We start from the raw sequence: 16,587 nt of genomic DNA, 5'->3' as shown, positions 1-16,587 counted from the left end.
AAAAGCAGTATTTACAGAATCACAGATATTTCATCTTACCAGTAGCACAAGTGACTCTGTAAAGCAAAAAGGTATTCATTGAAGCTTTCTATTGGTTTTTCTTGTAGAACATAATCAATACGACGTCCTCCATTTAGCATTCCAACCTTCACTAAAAAATCTTCATCTTTTGGAGGGTCTGGACTTTCAGTGATCTTTTCAGCTAAAATCAAAGAGTTTAAGATTGAAACTATTTTCAAGCACAGCTTGCTTGACTATAATCAAGAAATGTTACCCATTATCCCTGCTATAATTTCCAGGTGCTTGCAGTAAGACAGTAATAACAGCCTCAACTGACTAGCATGCCACTGCATAATTCAGAAAGATTACTGGAACTATAGGCTTATTTCTTTCATAAGAGGTTAAACAGAGTTTGTTTGAAGAATAGCTCACATAAAGTAGTAGCTGAGCAATTTAAAAACAAACCCCACTGTTTATACATAGACAGATCCAGTCATTCCACAAGCAAATAACCTGAAATAATATATTTTTACATCCCCCTTGCATAGAGTCAATCACTATCCTCAATTTAAACTAGGAGGAATGCTTAGCTTTGTAAATATAGTGATTAGTAATGCTGGCTTTGTCTAACAGACAATTCACAACTGGGAAGCCTGCCCTTGGCATCATTAGGGGTAATATTTATATCTGACTGAAGTTTATTTTCCTCAGCAGCATTTTTTTTCATTATAGAGCACATACTTAAGTGCTTCTTAGCTCATCCCAAAAACCCAGTAGAACACGACTGAAAAGAATAAATCTCAAGTATTTATTTGTATTAATTTGCCCCGAAAGGAAAGAAAACACAACTGATTTAGAAACCTGCAGTTCCAACAGAAAGTTGAAAGGTTACACAAACTCAAGCCTAAAATATCCTTCAATAAAAGCTGTTAACTTTTCCTTTCCTAAAAGACAAACAAATGCAGCAGTAGATGTTACATGTAAAGTTAAATACTCCAAAAGCACAGAGGCCTCCTTAAGAGGGTCAGGAAAATCAATAGCAAGCAATCACTAGGCTACTCAAGTCTCTACTCATTTGAGATCAGTAAGTTTTAAGAAAACCAATGATGTGTCCACATACCTTCTACCACTTGCTTTTCTTCTTCCTCTTTAATTTGGTTAGCTACTTTCTCCAGTTCTGCTTGTAGCTGAGTTGAAGATGTATGAGCACGTGCAAATTCATTAAGGGTCTGCCATGCACTCTTCAAAGAGCTAATAAAACCCTGTTTCAGATCAGATCCCATACGCGAGAGAGAGTCCTTCAACTCTTTAAAACAAGAAAAAGAAAGAAAATCAATCACCATAGTAGAAGGATTGAAGGATTTAAAATTATAAACTAAAACCAGAATGATTAAAGCCTGTTCAAAAAACATCCCAATTATTAGGAGAAATGGGCCTGCTACATCATGAATGTGTGTTTCATGCCTCTCTATTCCATTTTAAAAGATTAGGGGAAATGCAATCAATACACAATTAATTTCTCACTGTATGCATCAATGAATTAACACCTACTAGCACAGGAAACAGTCCAACAGCCTCCAAGTCCAGAAGGGTCCACAAAAATAGCTACACCAGCTAATCCCTCAACACCACCACCACCCACAATCACTCCTAATATCCTACACTAAAGGAAATTGTAGAGACGAGTTTCAAACTCCAGCACAGCAGAGGAGACCAGAAGAGCTGCCAATGTCTCTTGCAGTAGTAGTGAATGTGAGAAGCACTCCCAGCCAGCTCTAGCCTGTAATTCTGCTACAGACCAATAATTGTGTCACCAGTAACCAAGCTGCCATTCAATACTGGTTGGAAATTCTGAATGAAGGAGAGCTCTTCATAATAACTGGTTAGAACTACATGGGTCTGTTAGATCAGGGCTCACAACTATTCCATGGAACATTCAACTACGTGAATGAAAAGAAAAACCAGTAAAGAGCAACAGACCATATTTTTCTCCTTTACTATACACACTTTCTGAGAGTTGTAACCTAAAACATTCCTTAACAAATACCTTGCCTAGCCTAGGAAAGCAGACCTGCTCTAATGTACCATTCTAAAGTATAGATGCTGTAGAATTTCTCTGTCCAAGTGCCTGAAGACAGGCTTTCAGGAGGGCTCTGAAGTTGTACAATAGTAAGATTGTCAACTGTACAGCAAAACTGACTTTCCTTGTTAGGTATGCAAAATTTAAGTACAGCTCCTTGATCTGATGTGTACTCGTGAGCAACAAAAGCCAGTCCCTGCCCACCAAAGGCTATGGAACCACCTTCCTCCTCAACGTTTCCAATGCTGAACAGACACTGGTTAAACACTTCATGGTGGTCATTACAGACAAGGTAAAAGAAACCAGTAAATTTAGTTTGTGTTTCACATCATCTTACAAATTAAGGTGAACAAGTGATGTGTAGCAATTTTAACATGGAACTTCGTTAATTAGAAGCTCATATCTGGAGGAATTACAATTATTACATCTGAATGCAATTATGAATACCCAACTTAACGGGGCTGGGAGGAATCCCCTCCAATGTTCAAGAAAAACATGGAGTCAGATATCCAGGAACATTCATTAGTCCCTCGAAATTTTACAATATTCTAATGTATCAAATGAGTAAATTAGGAATGAGATTCATATATGAAATAAGTTTTCTTTTTACCTAGATGAAGTCTTTTTCTGCCTTTATGATGTGGAATAAGAACTGGTTTTAAATCCATGTCTTCAATGATCATTGGTTCTAACCTGTAAGCTACTGGATCAAGCTGTTAAGAGACAACACATTGACATTTAGTTATCTTAGAAATCATTCTAATTATCACATTTCAGTGAAAAAAATCCCTATTTATAATTAATAGGGAACTACTTTTGAATTCTGTTCTATTTCATTTTACTGAAACTAAGTTCATGACCATTTAGTTTAATCATAAGATTAAGCAGGTTCATTAACTAGTTAGGTCTTATTCTTCTACAGACAAGAGATTATAAGACAGGAAACACAACAGTGAAAGAGCAGCAAAACTTTCTTGCACACTGATGATCTCTACCAACATGTCACTGTTTAATTGTTAAATAACATGGGACAGAAGACGACAAATGTACTGCATGCACTGCAAAACCTCTAAGGATTTCTAAATTTCCCAAAATCTGAACTGGAAACTCAGAAAAGTCCTGTAAATGGCTCAAATACAAACACTTTATAAAAAAAATCTACATGAGTGGCTTGAAATTAATGGGGAAAAAAAAGTTCTTTAAGCTCTGAAAACTATCAGGGCAAATATTATCAAGCCAATCCATACCTAGAATGCTAGGTATGGAACCTATAGAAAGCTCTACTTCACTTTTGCAGTAAAGACGACAAATATTTGGAATACATATTTCAGTTGAGTCATTTTTTTAAAAAGGGTGTTTTGGGAAATGTATGTATGTAGGGGAACAGGAAGTGTAATGCTCAGAGGTTAAAAGAGTGTTCTGCATTGTTGTCATCTGCATCAACTAAAATCAAATCTCAGCAGTACTGCTTACTCACTGGATGATAGATATTGAAGAACCCCTTGCAGGTAGGAAGCCTGTAGTTTTCATCAATCTTCTCCACACCTCTCACAGTCAGGAACACACCAATAGGAGAACCGAGCGCAAAGAAAATATCTGGTTCAAAGTCCAATGGACTGTAAACCACAGAAACCTATCAGACAGAAATCAGATATATAATCTCTCAGAACTGCCAGCTAGTTAATACAATGCTTAGCTAGGAAGGAAAAAAAGTTGTGTATTAAATCAGCCACATGCCCACAGTACTTGCAGGAAGCTTCAGCTGCATTACCCTCTTCCATACCAATACTATAGTACTAGTACACTTTAATACTATAGTATTAAAACGCTTTTCTTTAAAAAAATCAAAATGACAAAAAAATATCTAAAACAGGAAGTCTTCGAGGTTTGTTTTTTGAGTTGTTTGAGGTAAAACTTACATATAACAGCATAAATGGATCAATTTAGGCTATCATGTTAAATGTAAAGCCACAGAACCATTCAATAGCATGTCATTCACAGAGTTCTGCTTCTGGAACAGAACCGTGTATATAGCTCACTCACTGCTGAAAGAAAAAATGATTTGTAATGGCATCTTTGTTATGAAAGTTTTGCTTTTCAGTAATCTAAGCCACTCTCCCAGCCCTCCCTCCCACCAAAGGGTAAAGTTCTACATAAGTGTAACTTTTGTACAACAATCAAGGGAAGCAGCACAATCACCAACATTAAGAAAAACAAAACCAAGCAAAATGACAGCATTTTTCCAAATGAATCATTTAAATCTATGTAGTCTCACCTGGCCAGTTCCAACTTCAAAATACTCATAGTCAATGTTCACAGAAGAAACGGATGCACCAACTGGAAGCTTCCTCTTTGAGTGCAGCTGACCAGACTCTGAAGGCGAGACAGAAGTAACCGTCTCTTTTGCTTTCTGGGCATCTTCTTGAGTTTGGAGTGTGGCAGCCAGCACTGCTTTCTTTTCTGCTGCTGCCTTCTTGTGTTCCTTTTGAGACAAGTTTCAAAACCAGGGAAAAAAAGTTTATTTCACAGTTGTCAAAATTCCTTTAATATATCCATGATGTCAACAAGCGTGCAAAAGAAATTACTCCACAGCAAGGAAGTTGGCTGCATTTGCTTAACAACTTATTATTTCATTCCTGAAAAATGTACTTACCTGCTTGGCTGCTCTGTCTTTTACAAAATTAGCTATTTTCTTTCTTGGTCCAAGAGGTATCCCCATTTCCTTCAGGTCATCGACTGTACACATCAGCTAAAAAAAACCCCACGCACATCAAAGCATATTTTATAACTTTTCTAGTAACGTATATCATTTCTTATTCGCAATGACTTATGAATTAGAAAAGACATTTTATAATTATAAAGTTACAAAAAAAAATAAAGACATGATACTAAGTGCCTTAAAATAATTGGGGGAAAAAAAAACACACAAAAAAAGTCACATAACATTTAGTCTTCATGTCAAGACATTAATCACCTTACCCCTTTGCAATGCTTTCATGCCTCATAGTACAGTAAACTCAAATAAAACAAAACAAGCCCACAAAAACCCCAAACATAAACCTTCGCACCCTGGCAATCCCCATAAGTCAAGTGAACATTATTGTACCAGAGACTCCATGTCAATTCGCTCCTTTTCAAATGTGCTTGCATACTCTGACAAACTAAGCATTTCCAGAGTCTTCTGCAAAGTAGGAACATCATCATCTACTTCAGGCTCACAAAGGTCATCACCAGAAGTAGTAATTGAGGAGCCCAAGGAACTGGTATCTTCAGTCATCTTAAAAAAAAAAAAAAGCACAGAAACAGAATCACATCATATAACAGTGAAAAGCCAATATGCAGCAAGTAAACACAAGTTTAATTACTTTCTCTTAAAAACATTATTACATAAGCTTTGTAAATTTATGCCCATTTTTAGTAAAGCAGGATACAGATTTTTCCACTAATAATAGATCAGCAAAATATATATTTAAAAATTCCTAAGAGAGGCAAAAGGTTCCTTGAGCTTTCCAACACTCAAAAATATTTCCTTTTAATCACCTAAGAACCGGTCACTGTTTCTAGCCTGAACACAGACAGATTCCTTCCCTCTTATGCATCTCCCCCACCATTCAGATACTGTTAAGACCAAGTTACATGTCCACAAGGGTCAAAGCTGACGTTCATGATCAAATCCCATTACTGGCCTACTCAGAACTTGAGAGAGATTCAAATAGTTTGTCCTGAGAACTGATGATGTTTACAAAACTGCACATTTTCATTAACACGTTAAAATGTACTATCAGAACCCATAACCATGTTTCAGCTAATAAATTCTGAAAACTTAAGAAAAAGTTGATGAAAATATCAGACTTACTGGCCTGGAAAGACCAGCATGCAAATTACCTGTTTATCATGAACAGCCATGTCCTTTACAGTCCCATTAACACCAGAGAACGGTCCAGTGTTTACTGATGAAGCCAAGTCCTTCTGGTTAGACAATATGTCAAATAGAATTAAGGAACCTGGAACAGGAATTAAAGTTGCCTTGGGAAAAATGTCAGATTTTCCTGTCCCTAAATCCTAAGCAAGATGTATATGCAATAGTAACAGCAATGTATAGATTGATCAAAAAAGATGGCTGAATTAAAACTAAAATACCCACATATTTACTTGAACATGATCCTCCTCAGTAAAAAGCAAACCTTTTTTTTCCTTCCCCCCGTTCACACGAAATAGCTTTATGTAGTTGCCATGATTAAACTATCTTTCCTTAACCATCTTAGACTGCTTACCAGACTGGAGGATACGTACCAGTGCAAACCAGTATGTCGTATGTCTTTATAACACTTATTCTATGTTCCAAAAAATTATCTTACTTTTACTAATTGGGGTTATGAGACACAGAAGTTACCCACCTAACAGGACACCAGACAACCTGTCAACTTTTAAACACAAATTAGACAATAAGTCTTCATGAAGCAAACTAAAGGGAGGTGGGGGAAATGCATGCATCCATGAAGTACTAACCTTCTCTCAAAGCTTTATAAACTTAGCTATTGAGAGGTGTTCGACTTTTAGTCAGCAGTATTCTGGAACACAGCCATGCCCTATCAGCTAATTTTAGCCTTATGCGTAATGAAGGTTCCATTTCCCTTAGTGTAGGAATGCTGGTATTATCCCAAATCAATTCCTTAGATAATTACCTAAACTGTGCCCAGCCACAGAGACTCCTCCTTTGAAGTCTGGGTTGCGACTCATGAAAAGTGCATGCAAACGGTTCATTTCCATCCCCACTTTATCCACAATCGTCTGACAGTAGGTGGGGCTGTTGTAGAACAGTATGTCAAGCAGTGTTTCATTGGTGAAGTGTCGCAGGCGTCCAATGCTCGGCAAAGTGATTTTTTTTATGTTCCTAGTAACACAAAATCATTAGAAGCTTGAATGCCTTTAAAGAAATGCAGATAAGAACTTTGTTAACTTTTGAAATGACAGGTAGTAGAACTGCAGTGTAAATACTACAGATAGGGTCTCCACAGACATTAAAAAAAACATACAGCCTTCTGGGCTCATTACCTATTTATACATTAGTGCTATCTGTTAATTGTACATATTTGAGAAAGATATAGCTCCCTTTTTTCTCTCCAGGCTGAAGGAATGCCTGAAATCATCTCTTCTCCATTCCAACACTGCTCTCATATAGTAACAGGGAAGTTTTGGGAGCAGATTGGTAGAAGTGGAAGAGAAAAAGAACTCACATATAAAAATTGAAGGTGAAATTGAAGTAACAGGCAACACAACACTCTTTATGGAGAAAGAGCTTGGCATCACCATCTGCCTGCCTGGAGTTAAGACAGTTGCAATGAAATTGCTAGAGAACTGAGACTGCCTTAGTTAGTTAGTGTTGCCTGCTTTGATTAACAGAATGAGGATCTTCATGCCTCATGACAATGCAGAATTCAAATGAGAATAAAAGACTAAGACTCTAGGAAAGCAGTATGACTTGACTCAGCTAGAACAATCTGGAGAGTGTCAGCACGTGCTCTAAGTGGTACAGGTTGCAACCCTCACAATTTCTACTTCCCCGTCTTCGAGCAAGAGAAGACAGCTTGAAACGTCAAGCGACAGCAAAGGGATAGGCACTAGGAAGTGATTTTAAAATAGATTTTAAAGTGTTGTAACACTCCTAACACAGATATAGATACTTTGTTTAAAAAAAAAAAAAAATCTTTGCTCAACTGCCTCATCATAACTCAGGTACCACTCTAGGACAGACAGAGGGCTCAGTGCCTTCCTCAGAAAGAGAACACTGATATCGCCTAGGTCAGACTCAATGAAACTGAAGGAAGGTATAGGAGAGAAAACTGTCCACTCTAAATTGTACATACCTGTTGCTGGACAATACATCTCCATGCTCACCACCTCATACTTACGATCCCTATCTCCACACACTCACTCATCATCATGTCTCAATGCATTAGCCACTTTCATGAAAATGCAGTATTGAAAAAGTGTGTGTGTATAAATATCCTGTCACTCAGTGTCATGAAAATAAACAAGAGAAAATATTCTACATGCCTTTCTAGGTTTCCCTATGCTCCTCATGAAAATGTTAATTTAAAAAAAATAACAATTCTCTTTTGTAACCCAGCCATACATTTATTCATCCAGCCTAAAGAGCATATTAACTTCTCTTTTTATCCACTTCATGAAAACTGTTAAGATGCAGCTTGCATGAAGTTCACAACATTAAACAACGTACTCACCTGTCTACACCTGTTGCATCTCCATGCAGAGAACTATGCCAGTGAACTGGGAGGAATTCCACCCTGCTCACTTTACGTTCCTCTAAACATTTCTTAAAGTGAGTCTGCAACAACTTCAGAGAAACAGTCCTAAAATCATCAACTGTAGAGAAGAGTAGTAATGAAAATCTGACAGTAGCCGTACTCAGGTAACACACAATTACAAATATTCTTTTTTTTTTCCCTCCCTAATTTCAAACATAGTCAAAATACGAATGAAGGAAACTGAAAAGCAGAAAAATCTTTGCAAATATTACTCCTCTAACTATAAGAAAACACTTTTTAAAAGTGGATTTTCTAGCAAGCTTCTATTTATCTCATAATGACTGCATTTTTACTCCATGATCAGACATGACCTTCTTAATTTATACAGTTGTGCTGGAATGTATTTAAAAAAAAAACAAAACAAAAAAGCAAACAAAAAACCACCCCACACAAACCACACAAAGCAAACACATACACCCACACCACAAAAAAACCCACACCCCACACACCCCAAAGGCCAAACCACTAATATTGAGGACTAATAATAACAGTTAAAGCTCTAAGTCTGACAAAACACAGATTCTGTTTTTGGAAAATAATCAGGAAAAAAATCCTACCAGCAATTGAACTACTTAACATTAGAGACTTTTTTTTTTAAAAAGACATGCTTATCTGAATATGAGGTATAGAGACCCACATTTAAACAATTAAGAATATGACTGCTCATTAAAAAAACAAAAACTTACCACATTCAACAATGCTTCTAAATCTCAAGTCGCACACAGGACCTATGCCATGAACCATAAATACTAGATGGTCAATTTGGGACATTTCTCCTGTAGAAAAAGAAAATACAAAATTCAGTGTACCAATATGTACTGCAGTGGTGAAGTTTAGAGTCAGTGGGAACCTTAAAATATACTTGCTTTAGAAAGTCTATCACATAACATGGTTCAAGATATAACACAGCCCACAGGACTCCTTTGATTAAAAAAAAACAAAATCAGATAACCTCTTTCAAGTAGCTTAGACTAAGGAACAACTTTCATCTTTAGACTCCAGGCATGAACAGTGCACTGCTGCTCCACCCACTAGGCTCCAACTTTTGCACAGAAAGAAACTGACTGCTCAAGCTGCAGACCCACGTACAGTAATCACATACCATCAGGAATTTCATCATGGTCATCATCAATACCACGTTTTACTACCCTTGGTCTTGCCTGACCGTCTTGAGTGGTGCCCCATTCATCTGGTGTGGCAGAAGGTTGGAACTGAACTATGACCTGAAAAAAATACATTGTCAAATTATAAACACAAAACCCACTTATGATTTATAGTTAGTCTGAAAGCATTGCATGGTTTAACACACTTTTTGTTTGATTGCTTTATCTTGGATCTGATACTCAACCGTTTTCTCCAGTGCGCACATATGCAAAAAAAAAACCCCTCTAGGGCAGCGATAGCTTCACTAAAACTAGACTCCAAAATAACACAGATAATTCTCATTAGTGTGAAAAGCAACCAGTTGAAGAAGCTGGCCTGCTAAGTGAATCTCAAGTATTTTAACTCCTCTGACAAGCATTATTAAAGCTCCTCTTTCCTAGATCGCAATATCCACTCTTCCTTAGCAGATTACTGTTTATGTGAGAAAGCTGAACACTGCTCCTATTTACAATTACTCTTGGGGGAGGGAATAAAGCACAGTGCTTTTCAGGGAAGGGCAACAACATCTAAGTAGCCCAGAAACCCTAGAAAGTGAGGAATTCAGTAGTACAGCTGTTCATAAAACTTAAGAGTGACTCAGTCTAGTCTGAACTCATGACACCAAGTGGCTTAAGCGCTCCTTCTTTAGGTTTTTACTGGACAGAACTCCTTAACCAGCATTAATAAGTGCTTAGAGTAGGAGCAACCGTGATCCTTTCTGGCCCTTGGATTATTTTATTTCTTTATTAATTACTGCATCTGTGATAAGTGAACAGTTAACAGCAATGGTCAATAAGGCTGAAGTCCATGCTTTAATCACAAGAGACTATTAGCAGTGTATTTATAGCAAAAAAAGCCTTAAAACTTATTCTTTCTCATGGCCTAAAAATAGTTGTAGTGGAAGACTTGCAATGGCTTAGCTACACAAATTAATTACCTTAAATTAATGGTCTTCTTCACATAGAATCACAGAATGGTTTGGGTTGGAAGGGACCTTTAAAGGTCATCTAGTCCAACTCCCCTGCCACTAGCAAGGACATCTTCAACTAGATCAGGTTGCTCAGAGCCCTGTCCAACCTGACCTTGAATGTTTCCAGAGAGGGGGCATCTACCACCTCTCTGGGCAACCTGTGCCAGTGTTTCACCACCCTCATCGTAAAAAAATTTCATCTTTATATCTAGTCTAAATCTATCCTCTTTTAGTTTAAAACCATTACCCCTTGTGCTATCACAACAGGCCCTGCTAAAAAGCATGTCCCCAGCTTTCTTATAAGCCTGTTGTAGTATTGAAAGGCCACAAGAAGGTCTCCCTGGAGCCTCCTCCTCTCCAGGCTGAACAACCCCAACTCTCTCAGCCTTTCCTCACAGGAGAGGTGCTCCAGCCCCCTGATCATCTTCATGGCCCTCCTCTGGACCCACTGCAACAGGTCCACATCTTTCTTATGTTGGAGGCCCCAGAGCTGGATGCAGCACTGCAGGTGCAGTCTCACCAGAGCTGAGTAGAGGGGCAGAATCACCTCCCTCGACCTGCTGGCCACACTGCTTTTGATGCAGCCCAGGATACAGTTGGCTTTCCGGGCTGCGAGCGCACATTGCCGGCTCATGTCCAGCTTTTCATCCACTAGTACCCTCAAGTCCTTCTCTGCAGGGCTGCTCTCAATCCCTTCATCCCCCAGCCAGTATTGATACTGGGGATTGCCCCCATCCAGGTGGAGGACCTTGCACTTGGCCTTACTGAACCTCATGAGGTTCACACAGGCCCACTTCTCGAGCTTGCCCAGGTCCCTCTGGATGGCATCTGGATGAAAGCTCTTAGTTTAAATTACCTTCCATTTGGTACAGACTGAGGTTAAACTAACTCAAATTGCCTCCCGGTTGCTGCCATTTATGCTTAGTCAAAACACTTACTATGCAAACCCTCATTATTCTTAGGTTTCAGAAAGCATTGTCTTTTAATCACATGACAGCACACTGAAGCAAGCAGTTCAGTGTTCTGTAAACTTTATCATCTTTAATGCACACTTATTCAAAACAATCAACAAGTACCTTTCAAGCAAGCCTAAGACTGCATTCATTTACGCTTCCATCCATCTGCTCATTCACCCCTAATGAATTCTGTGAGAACCAATTGCCAGAATCTGTTACCTTGGGATTATGCATAACAATTGTCTCCCCATTTGGGAATTCAAGTCGCCGATGCCATTGGTTTGTAGTTACGGCCCTTTTATATTCTGCCTGAAACAGTAAACGAGTTACACGAAATCAGTATGCCTTCTAAGACAAACTATTTTTTGGCCTTGTGCATCATCTGTAATGTTAAGGTTATAATTTACACAACTTTATTTATACAAAAGTGTCACGTGAAGTACTACACAAGTTGGTTTTAGGACACAGCTGTGCAGGACCTATACACGAGCAACATGGCCTTCCAGCCACTCCCCTTTCCAGGATTTGCTTACTTATGTTCCAGAAAGTGCATTCTGGAAATCATCTTAATGAAACACAAAGAAGTACTTCTCAGGTCATAAATACAAAGAACTATCAAGTTCTTTGTGACGTTTATGTAAAGGTAATACTAACCTCTAGCTTATCACTAAAATCCTCAGTGTAAGGAATAAACCGGCTATCCTTGTCTCCCTTATAAAACCACATGCATCGTCTCACTTCAGAAGGCTCCTCTTCCCAGTAAACAGCTTTCCTCATTCTGTCATACAGGTATACATCATAGCGTCCCCCGTCAGTGCTCAGAACCACACTCTCAGGATCAGGCTGGACTATGACACAAAAGTCACACTTGGTTACAATACTAACATACACAATCCTTCTTCTCTCTCACCTCAGCCCCTATCACTTCTGTGATGAATATTAAGCCATTAAGACAGATAGTTATACGATGGAAGACAAGCTTCGTAATATCAGGCAACCATTGTGTTGCTCCTAAAATGCTTCCATATGCTCTGTACACAACAAAAAAAGCTCTGAACAACTCCCAGATATGAATACTTATTCCAGAACTGACAGTTTAAAAAAAAAGCAAACCAAGACACAGATAACTAGTTCTATGGGAAAATGCAATATCCACTAGGGATATACATCTTAACACTGACAGCATCAACCAGCAGATAATGCTAGTGAATAAATTAAGTGGCACAAAATATGTTTTCGAGATATGTATTAACATTACTTATTACTGTCATATAACTCTCTCTCTCTTATGCGAGTGGCATTACTCTAATACCTGCCTTCTAGTCCTTCTGTTCACCTCTGAATAAGATATGATTACGATTTTTGTCACTTACCAGAATTATAGACTTCCTCTAGTTTTGCAGAATCCAGAATGCTGAATGGCATCCATATTTGCTTGTCCTCCACCTCCTTACAGTAGAACCAGTGTGGCTGAACTGGCTCGTATTGGTTCTGCAGCAAAACAGGAGGTGCCTGGACCAGTGGACCTGCAGGCCTGGGAGCTGGGAGCTGTGACTGAGACTGTGGAAACTGAAAATACATACAGGTTCATCACCTCAATCTCACATAGTTTTCACAGAACTGATCAACACTTTGCTGTAGAGAACACTCTGAGCCTTTATTTCTAACATTTTTTTCCCCCAAGAACATTATCTTTCATTCTAAAAATGCTACAGATAAGTTGTCCAATTTATGGTTTTGAAAAGTTATGCTGTGTATTTCATTCCCACAAATACTGTTAAAAACTGTTATGGTCTAACACCTTGATTGCCTAAAACCAGTAAGATTTAAAATATTCCCATAAATTTTCAAAGCTCAGGCTAAGCTTATTTCTTACAGCCACCAAATCTAACATGAAAACAAGAACGTATTCTTCTCATTATTCATTTACACATAATTACATTTTTGCATAAAGATTGTCAATTTTAACAAGCGCCCACCTCAGTAATAGCTCTCTTCTTGCAAAGTGATCAGGACAGACAGATTTCAAACTCCAATGTAGCCTCAATGACGCAAGAAAGTAACTGATTTTGACGGGGACTATAGCTCACATAAAGCTGATTTCATACAAATTGTACACAGATCCCAGTCAGTACAACTAAAAGCAAGTGATGTCAGCAGTAACAACTGTTTTAGTTGATATATTAAAAAAAAAACCCAAACTAATATACTGTGCAATATATAAAATCAAGCAATCAGAAGTTCTGGAATTCTTTAATCTAAAACTCCAGATTGTTCAGGTTCTACTGCCTTTGCTATGGTTTTTGTCATCCTATAATCTTTCTAGTCTTTATTTACAATAGCAGCAATATAGCAATAGCTCAGGCAAAATAAAACCAATTTTTGTTGTTTTCAAGGAGAGCTTGTCGGGTTATTACTAATCCATTTAAATTATTTTAATTATACCTTTGTGAAGGTAAAAAAGAATGGAGATTAATGCTTTACATCACACAAAATCCTCAACCGATGTGTTTCAAAAGGTCTGCTGACAATCTATGTGGCTTAGATCATAACTTCAAAAAGTGCTCAGTTTCAAACCAGCAAAACCAGCTTGAAAAGAGATTTTCACTCTGTATCTTTCAAATGGCTGAATGACCCAATTTTGCAGCAGAGGCACAAACAACACAGCAGCACAGCTGAAATGGCAGCAAACTCAGTAACAGACAGAAAAGAGCAACAGAACTTCACAACCTGGCTTTGTTTCCGACACCAGAGGCTCACGTAGCTACAACCTCAGGGCACACTCACTTCAAAGATCAGGAATTTTTCCTAAAGCAATAGTTCCAGGCTAGTTCTAGTGAAAAGATTTTGCTATGAGAAATGGTTCAAGACTTTTTCTGGGGTTTTCTGGGGGAAAAGAAAAATCTTCAGAAGACAAAATATGCAATTCAAAGATGAAAGTGACTCAGATTGTTTTGTTCTGGTACTAGGACATCAGGAATGATTTCTATACCTGTGTCAATGACCCTGGAGGTGTCTGATACATCTGGAGAGGTGGTACAGAGGATGGTGGGTGAGCAGGTACGTGACTCTGTTGCAGCTGCGGCGGAGTAAGGTACGGGTTAGCTCTGCTGCTCAGGGTGGTGTGCCGATAAGGGTTATATCCCTGCTGAGATGTTCCTTGGGGAAGAGTAGACGCATTTGCAGGCGGGGGACAGCTCTGCTGAGGGGTCTGATAAGCCGTGATTCCCACCTGTGAAGTAGGTGGTGCACTGTAAGAGGACTGTGACTTGGGAATAGGTGGTGAAAAGGCATTTTGTGCATCCTGTGACCCAGACACAAGCGGAAGTGAAGTTGGAGGCCTGGAGAAGGCTGGTGCTCCAACAGGAGGTGCAGCAGTTGTTAAGGGTGGCTGCCCAATGCTTCCAAATGGATCACTGCTACTAGGGACTTGAGAGAAATAGTTGAAAGTCTGTGGTGGATTGGGGCTGGCAGAAGTCTGACCCAAGAAGCTGTCCTCTTCACCGACGTCTGCAGAATCATCTGCAAAAACAAAAAGATCACTAGAGATATTGCGAGAGGTTCAAACCAGTTAGTGTAGGTAGTCAAAATGTTCTGTAATATTATCAGCTATTTCCAAAACTCTGTGGGCCCCCATAAAGCTAAAAGCATTACAAAACTTACACATCCTTGATGATTAAACACACCATAGAATGAAACAAAAGATACCAAGTCTTCAAGAACATTTAAAATGCACTATAAAAGTCACTCAGTATACATAGATAAAGCAACAAATATTAAAAATCTGAAATAAGAGACCAAAGTATGACTGAAGTCAGGGCTTTCCCAAGCCAATTTGCAAAGATCCCTGCTTCCAGGGCACTAAAATCCCTTCCAACTTCCCTTATGCCTACCAAATGCAAGAGCAGCCTTGGTTCATTTCATTTCACCATGAAAAGAGTTACCAAGCACAGGACTTTATGCTCTAGTTTTCAGAATTCCAAGATCAAATTTAAAAGTAGAGCTTAAGGACATTCCCAAAGAGACTATTGGTTAAGCAATCCATCCTCGCCTGCTTCTTCTGCAGTGCCCGCGCAAGGTTTCCCATTTGACTGGCAAGGTGGCCCCAACCCATCACTCCAAGTCACTTGCTGAGCAACACTTACTCCACTTCTCTGTAAAAATCCTATTCTACATTGGCACAATAGCTAAATCTCTGGCACAGAAAAATAAGTCCTCATTCTGCATAATTGCAGGAGGGGGCTTTAAAAGGTGCAAGGCCACGACTGCCCTTTCTCATTGAGAAAATACAGAAACCAGGTCCTGGCCAACCACAGATTTCTGCTTTGCAGTGATCTAGTAACAAGCAGGTAGAAAAGTGGTTTGGCATTATCATAGGTCTTGCAGTAAATCCAGTTAAACGTGGGATGGCCTGAGCATCGCTGCCTGCTGAGGGAAGAGCACCCTGCAAGCAGCCAATGCAATCTGCAGAACTCATAAGAGTGTTGTCATCTGCTCTGGCAATCAAATAATCCCCAGGCTGCGGGGAAGAAACCACAGAGCTATCGTTGCATCTCTGCTACTTAGTCCCCAGTCAAAGAGAGAGACCAAGCACCTCTGCAGCAGCCAGGAACAAATGTCTTTATCCACAGCCAACATAACTGTAATACAGAGTATCAAGGGAGCACAGGGGAATCCACAGAGAAGTCTCCCTAGGAAGCTGCTGTTCTAATTAATTAATCTTAAAAGAAGCAGCTGCCATGACTAAAAAGAACTATTTTAGCCATCTTTTATTTAGTAGTCTTTTCAGACAGTGTCAGTTTGAGGCAAGCATCACCTGCACTTATCAGTTTCTCTTACTTTCACCTCTAGCATTTTATTCCACTTTGGTGAACAAAACCCAAAACCCATGTATCTGAACCATCGTGTGAAGAGTACTAAAACCACTTATAAGCAATGACCACTATGAAGTCGGGACTATGGATTATCTCTCAACTACAGGCAGAACAGCCATTTATACTAAATAAAAGGTCTCAACTTCTAAACAATATTATTCTTCTTCCTTTCACATTTTATAAACATTGTGGAATAGAGAGAAGCATACTGCATACCACACTGTCAATTCTCTGC

General features: G+C 38.9%; 1 protein-coding gene across 1 annotated transcript in view; it reads right to left on the bottom strand.

The window, feature by feature from the left end:
* SEC23IP (SEC23 interacting protein) overlaps window positions 1-16,587 on the bottom strand; it is a 29,109-nt gene that overhangs the window by 9,881 nt on the left and 2,641 nt on the right. Inside the window, 16 exon segments of the mRNA XM_068397631.1 lie at window positions 40-202; window positions 1,121-1,306; window positions 2,691-2,793; window positions 3,558-3,713; window positions 4,356-4,562; window positions 4,734-4,829; window positions 5,187-5,357; window positions 5,966-6,084; window positions 6,766-6,974; window positions 8,326-8,467; window positions 9,096-9,185; window positions 9,512-9,632; window positions 11,698-11,787; window positions 12,133-12,326; window positions 12,852-13,047; window positions 14,471-15,000. Coding sequence (XP_068253732.1) covers window positions 40-202; window positions 1,121-1,306; window positions 2,691-2,793; window positions 3,558-3,713; window positions 4,356-4,562; window positions 4,734-4,829; window positions 5,187-5,357; window positions 5,966-6,084; window positions 6,766-6,974; window positions 8,326-8,467; window positions 9,096-9,185; window positions 9,512-9,632; window positions 11,698-11,787; window positions 12,133-12,326; window positions 12,852-13,047; window positions 14,471-15,000 — 2,773 coding nt within the window.

Source organism: Nyctibius grandis, chromosome 4, assembly GCF_013368605.1.
Source record: "Nyctibius grandis isolate bNycGra1 chromosome 4, bNycGra1.pri, whole genome shotgun sequence".
Taxonomy (NCBI): Eukaryota; Metazoa; Chordata; class Aves; order Nyctibiiformes; family Nyctibiidae; genus Nyctibius; species Nyctibius grandis.
The sequence above is the reverse complement of the archived record's forward strand: the minus strand, read 5'-3'. Positions and strand labels throughout refer to the sequence as shown.